The sequence below is a fragment of the Dasypus novemcinctus genome, chromosome 20 (genome assembly GCF_030445035.2).
Source record: "Dasypus novemcinctus isolate mDasNov1 chromosome 20, mDasNov1.1.hap2, whole genome shotgun sequence".
Classification (NCBI taxonomy): Eukaryota; Metazoa; Chordata; class Mammalia; order Cingulata; family Dasypodidae; genus Dasypus; species Dasypus novemcinctus.
This window is the reverse complement of record NC_080692.1, coordinates 516,265-523,153: the sequence shown is the minus strand read 5'-3', so window position 1 is coordinate 523,153 and position 6,889 is coordinate 516,265. Positions and strand designations below refer to the sequence as shown.

Genomic DNA, 6,889 nt, shown 5'->3' with positions numbered 1-6,889 from the left:
TTAATTTTCCAGAGGAAAGAAAGAAAAACACTATAAAATCTTGTGCCAATTTTGACCTTTGGGAGACAGCTTTGGAGCTCCATGTTCATCTCTTTTCCCAGTGCACTCCTTCCTCCCAGGAGTAGGTCACCTCTCTTTAGGTGTGGGCTCTTGGATTGCAAGATGCCCCTGAGTGATTTCCCTATTGCTCAGTCTGGAGAGAGATTCTGGATACACTAAAATCTCTTCTGAATCTTACCTGTCTCTTCTGGCATTGGCTCTCATTTATGAGGCCATCCTCTCTAAACAAGATTTCCTCAAGTCTCACTGCTTCTGTTTTCTCCAGCATAGTTAACAATATCTGTTCAACTCACTCAACTCTTTGTTTTCTCAGTCATTAAATAAATATTTTTTCAGAATACTGTAGGGTAAGCACTAAACTATATTCTGGGGATGATGAAAGATATAAGATTTTGTGCTTGATCTCAAACATCTCCAAGTCTAAAAAGGCCAAAGACATGAAAATAAATAGATCTTCTTAACATAGTATACTCAATCCTGATAAAATATAATTCTATCTGAATAAAGATTTACCTTTCCATTTATGCTTAAAAAGTCTCCTGGGACTTTGACAGGGATAAAAATGAAGCTATGGATTTCTGGGTAGTACTGGTAACTTAATAATAGGACTTCTTCCTATCCATGAACACAGACTATCTTACCAATTCCTTACACCCTCTCTAATTTATTGCAACAGTATTTTCTAGTTTTCATTGTGCAAGTCCTTAACCTATTCAGTTAAAATTATTCCTAAGTAATTTGTTGTTTTAGATGCTATGGTATATGGATTTTTTAAATGTACAATTAAGAATGTTCTTTTCAGGTGTATAAATCAGGACAAATTTTTGCATGTTACTTCCACAGCTTGGAGTGGCTATGGCTCAAGTGATAGAACACCTGCAGTGTTCAATCCTTGACCCCCAGAAACTAAAAAAAAATCTCATACCTTGTATTTGGCTGCATTCATTTATGAGATCTAGAGGTTTCTTGTGGATGCTTTGTCATATTCCCTATAAACGAACGTGACATCATGAAAACAGATAGTTTTACTTCTTCCTTTCTAATTTAGATTCATTTTATTTATTTTTGTGGCTTAATTTCCTAACTCCCAGTACATTACTGAATAGCAATAGAGAAAGAAGCCATCCTTGTCTTGTTCCAGAGCTTAAGAGGATGGCTTTCATTCTTTCAGCATTGAAGATAAGATTACTTGTGTTTTCACATATATGCTGTTAATCATGTTGAGGAAGGTACTTTCTTTTTTTTATTATTCTGAGTGTTTTTATCATAAAACAGTGTTGTAACGTATCACTCACATTTTTGCACTAATTGAGATTTTCATGTGATTTTTCTCTTCGTTGTGTTAATGTGGTATATTACACTGATTTCCTTATTTTGAACACTCTTGAGTACTGAGATATATCTCACCAGGACAAGGTACACCTAATATTCTGTTGGATTTGATAAGCCAGTTTTTGTTGAGTGATTTTGGATCTATATTTTTTAGAGAAATTTATTCCTTGGCTTTCTTTCCTTATGTCTTTATGTAGATTTGGTATCAAAATAATTTTAGGATCATAGAATGAGTTTGGAGAGATACCCTGAGTGCAGATTGGAAGATTTTGAGTATTATAATTATTTCTTCTTAGAATATTTCATAGATTTCATTATGGAAACTATCTGATTCTACACTTATATTTTTTTTGGGGGGGAGGTATTTGATGAATTATTGAATCTCTTCTCTTGTTACACTTTTGGTGAGATCAATTAGGTCAATTTAGTAATTTGGGTAAATTGTGTGTTTCTAAGAATTGGTCCATTTCTTCCAGGTTATCTAGGTATTGGCAGACAATTGTCCATAATAGTCATTCATAATCCCTTTAATATCACCAATATCTAGCAAGATCCCTGGTTTCATTCTGGATTTTAGTGATTTCATTCCTCTCTGTTTTTTCTTTCCCAATCTAAATAAACATTGTCTATTTTATTGAAGTATTCCAAGAATCAATTCCATTGGTTCTTTCAATTATTTTATTCTATTTCATTTCTTTCCATGTAAATATTTATTATCTAAATCCTTCTACTATATTTAGGTTCAGTTTGCCCTTCATTTTTAGTTATTGCAAATCTGTAGTTAGGCTATTGATTTGTGATGTTTTAAAATATGAGGGTTCACACCGATAAGTTTTCCTGAATCTTTTAAATTCATCCCTAAACTGGCCTAACAAAAGAAATTACTTTAGCCACAAAATAAATAACAAAATGGACCATGATGGGTAGTAGATTTTAAATGACAGCTGTCATTTTAGAAGATGGTCCCCACTGAAGAATTTGAGATTCTGTATTAGTGAATAGGTTTCACATGAAAATGAAGTCCAAAATTCTCAAAAGTCAAAATTCAGGTAAGAGATACCTGTATAAAAGTAATATTTTTGGAATTATAGCAGAATTTTAAAGGTTAAGAATGTATATACACACTAATGCAATATGGATATCAAGATAAACACTTGCACTGACACTGGTGCTACCTGTTGGGAAAGCCCTTTGGATGATAAGCCAGTGTGCACTTTGAAATCAAAGCCCCTTTGTGGCCTGAAAAGCTGTAGGTGGAAAAATTAGCATTAAGTGTTTCTGACTTCCGAAGGGTAAAACAATTTCAAATGTAAATCCTCTCTTTTCCACCAAGACCTCCAAGAATTCACACAAATATGGGCTCAACAAATGAACTTAACACAATCTTAAATACAGATAAACACTAAGAAAACAAGTTACCATGACTAAGAGCCAGAAGAAAAGCAAACAGTGGGAAAAGGCCTTTAAGTGTGTCAGAGTTTGAAATTGTTCAGACACAGTATATGAAACAGCACTTTTTAATGAGTTTTATAAAATTAAAAAGAGTATTGCAAATATATAAATTGGCATAAACATATTTCAATAATGAAATAAATAGAACCTCTAAAGCTGAAATATACAATGCTGAAAATTTAAAATTTCTATGCAGTTGAACTGGGAGAAATTTAGCTACCATGAAAACCAAATCCCTTGCAACCTCAAAGAGGAATCAGGAGAAAAAAAAACAAATTTACACCTGTGAACTTTTACACCCGGTGCTTTTTCTGTTTCCCTGCAGTTACTGCCAGTAAAGCATTCCCTCCCATGATATTTTCTTCCCACAGCAAAACAGAACTTCTGTGGTTCATTCCAGTGATTTTTTTGCTCCACTGGTGATTTCATCCTTGGATAATGAATAAATACAAAATGTCTTCATTCTGGAAACTCCAGGAGATGAAATATATGAACCACACTTAGGATGATGTATCTCAGAGCTCTTAATATGTGGGTGCTTCCGGTTCTTCTGAGAAGGGTGATCTGGAATTGAGGAGAAATGGAAAGAGTGGCATTGGTGAAAGACACTAGGAGGTGAAATGCAGGACCTCCTTATTCAGTGCTGTTACTCTAGAATTTGCTTCTATTGGAAACTCAACTTCTGGTAGTGGAGGAAGGAATCATTGTTCCTATGTTTGAAATATAGTCACTTAGACACTGGCTCCATTATTACAGTAAATTATAAGAGGCAAACACTCCGTTAGAGTTTTCTACTGTGTCTTAGTTTAAATGATGTTCCCTGGACCTGAGGGTGTTCATTCTACTTCCCCCACTCTGGACGGTTAATCTTCAATTGACAGTGTTCATCTTCTCTAAATTTCTCATGGTACGGTCCCAGTAGATAATTATTTTACACACACAACATAATACATGTGAACAGAACAGAGCTCACTCACAATGAGTCTTCACCTACTTCTGTCTAAAAAAACACTTCATGGTTTACAGGCAGCAATCAAGTCTCCCACTTCTCCAGGAAAAAATATTGTTTCCCTCTGTAACCTCGTGTTTATGTCTCACCCAACTTATTGAAGTTTCTTTAGTTGAATGCCAAATTTTAAGGCTGTTCTTCAAGGTTTCCCATTTTTGAAAAACCCTAAAATGCAGTTTAGTTTCATCAGTAACACACAACATGATATTTTTTCTTGTATCTTGATGTTTGTATTTTTTTGGTACAGATTCTTAAGGAATAAATTTTCCATGAGAGCAAAATTTATGTCCTAGTTTAGAGTGAATCATTGTTTCCACATATTTTAGTGTCCTGGATAAGGAATAGGGGAGTAAGTAAAGGTTTAGGTAAGTATGTACATTCTAGGAAAAGATAACAGAGTTGAAATGCTCTTTATGTTTCACTAATGGTGTGCTTTAAAAAGTCTTATTTTAAAAAAATTTTATGTAACCAGAGTAAGTCTGCATAAAAACCTAAAATTGTGTCCTAATATCTGGGTTTAATATTTGAGAAAAGGTATCATAGCAAATAGGGAAAACATGCACCTTATTTTTGTGATCTGTAAATATGAATTATTTTTGTAGGGACGGCTTAGTGAAATTTCTGGAAAAAAAGTCCTTAACTATGAAAATAAGTTTTAAGGGGTAACCTTATATCACTGGGGAGAATTACAGAAATTATTGAGACCATCAGTATTTGAAGGATCAAAGATTGTGTTGTTGATTACAACCTCACTTAACTTATGATTTAGAATGTGCAGGAGAAAGGATTATATCAGAGATGGAATTTGAATTATTGTAAACCAATTAGATGATGTCTCCAGATCAGGATGTGACATCTTTCTGGAGCCAATGAATAAAAACCCCAATAGCTGGTACACAGCCTTTGCTAAGAGAGATTATTTTCACCAAAGTCATTAAACACAAGTACTGGCAGTGACTGCAGTACACCTGCATCACTCCCGTACCTGCTTTAATTTTATATATACAGAATTACCTGTATGAAATATTTCACAATTGAAAATTCAGACAGCAATTTCTGCCTTCAATACTGATTCCAGTCACACGACCCAGAGGCGGCCCCGCGCCCCAGGCCTCGGGGAGCAGCCGGCGCTCCCACCGCGGAGGCCACCCCAGCAGGAGTCTTCGAGTGTTCCCTAGAGCCTGAATCCTTGAAATTGAGTCTTCCTGAGAATTCTTGCTAAGCATGGCTTTAGATCTCAGAACTTCCTTTCGACATGACCCATCCAGGAGTGGTCATCCTGGGTCACACAATCTAGAGCTTGAACCTACCCAAGGATGTGATCTCCAGAGGAGAGAGGGGAACTCTAAGTTCCAGGTCCCTCAGCTCAGCTTATATCAAACCAGCAATGGCTCATTTGCAAAGCAGGAACTAAAAAGACTCCGTAAGGTATTTCACTTGTGGCTGCAGCCAGAAAAACACAGCAAGGAAGAAATTATTTCTCAATTGATACTGGAACAGCTTGTGATGAATGGATACTGCAGGAACAGGTCCATTTTGAAAGAAAAATGGGATTCAAGTGGAAGAAATCTGGAAAAACTCGTGGGAGAGCTGAATGATGATTGCATGAAGTCACCTGATTTTGTCCATGTCCACATGCAGGGACAGGAAGCCCTCTTCTCAGAGAATATGCCCTTAAGAGAAGTCATTTATCTCATGGAACAAATGCCAGCAGGAACCCCAAGAGGAGAGAGCATGAGGACACCCTTCCAAGGTCCCCAAAATATTCCCCTTCAAACAGGACATGGAGATGAATATAAAGATGACAGCAACATTTTTGTGAAACGCAATCAAATTAATGTCAATATTACTAGTCAAGGAAATCAAGTACCTTACGTGGTTATTATTCAGGAAGATGATAGCCCTAAGCCTGAAGAGGGGAGTGGTTCTTGGAAGAACCTGCACAACTTTAGAAGAGCAGAGCTTGGCTCCCCCACATCCCAGGAAGGATCCCTAGGAGAATCCTCTTCTCAAGATGTCCCTATGGAGGTGGAAACGCAGTTTCTTCCCAGGACAGATCAAGCCAGCCCTAAGCCTGCCCTTACCAATCAAAGCAGTGATGGAACATCCAGATGTGGGATAAACCAAGAAAGAGTCCACAGTCCCCCAAAGTCATACAAATGTGAGGACTGTCCCAGGATCTTCAGGTTTCCCTCTCAGCTAGAAGCCCACCAGAGAAGACACAGGAATGAAAGGCCATTTGTTTGCACTGAGTGTCATAAAGGTTTCTTCCAGACATCAGACCTCCACGTGCACCAGAAGATTCACATGGCGGAGAAGCCCTTCAGGTGCAGCTCGTGTGAAAGATCCTTCAGCCACAAAACCAACTTGCTAGCTCATGAGAGAATCCACTCTGGAGATAAGCCCTATGTGTGTTGCCTTTGCAAAAAGAGCTACCGCCAGTCATCCACATACCACCGTCATGTGCGGATGCACCAGAAAATTAATCTCAAAAGTGATTCTGCCACTCCAGAAGCTTCCTCAGCTACTGCCCTGACAAAAGATTTATAAAGATGGATATGTGTATGCATATTTACGTGTACGTAAATATTTCTATTTATGTACACATAATTCCATTACTAATTATCCTACTACTTAATGTCTCATTCCCCTAGTATGTAAATTCCAGGAGGCCAGGGAATTTGACATTTTCTTCACTTATCCATCATGGTGCCTAGAACAAGTGGTTGACGTTTATTCCATAAATATCTGTAGAATAAATAAATGAATCCACCTGATGGTGTTTTTAAGTCTTTAAAATTCAGAAGTATGTCCTGCCTGAGAAGATGTTGAGTGCCACTTCCCGTGGACACAAAGCTCACAGTTGTGCATTGAGGCTCTGCCTGTTAGCTTCCCTGTCCTCTATCCACACCCTTTGATGATGGTGCAGCCAAAGCCACCCTAAAAATGTGAAGACCAGAGAGGGACACCTGGAAGCAGGCCTGAGCTGAGGCATGAGAGCATCCACTCCAAAGAGAAGCTCTATGTGTGTTCCCT

At 37.5% G+C, this 6,889-nt stretch overlaps 1 protein-coding gene across 1 annotated transcript; it reads left to right on the top strand.

The window, feature by feature from the left end:
• The first annotated feature begins 5,077 nt into the window (after window positions 1-5,077).
• Window positions 5,078-6,403, top strand: LOC131274714 (zinc finger and SCAN domain-containing protein 4-like). Its single transcript, XM_058282319.1, has one exon. The coding sequence runs from the start codon at window positions 5,078-5,080 to the stop codon at window positions 6,401-6,403; it is 1,326 nt and encodes a 441-aa protein (XP_058138302.1).
• Window positions 6,404-6,889: the final 486 nt, after the last annotated feature.

Excerpts from the sequence above, each read along its gene's own strand:
- LOC131274714 (XM_058282319.1), top strand. The coding sequence starts at position 5,078 with ATGGCTTTAGATCTCAGAACTTCCTTTCGACATGACCCATCCAGGAGT.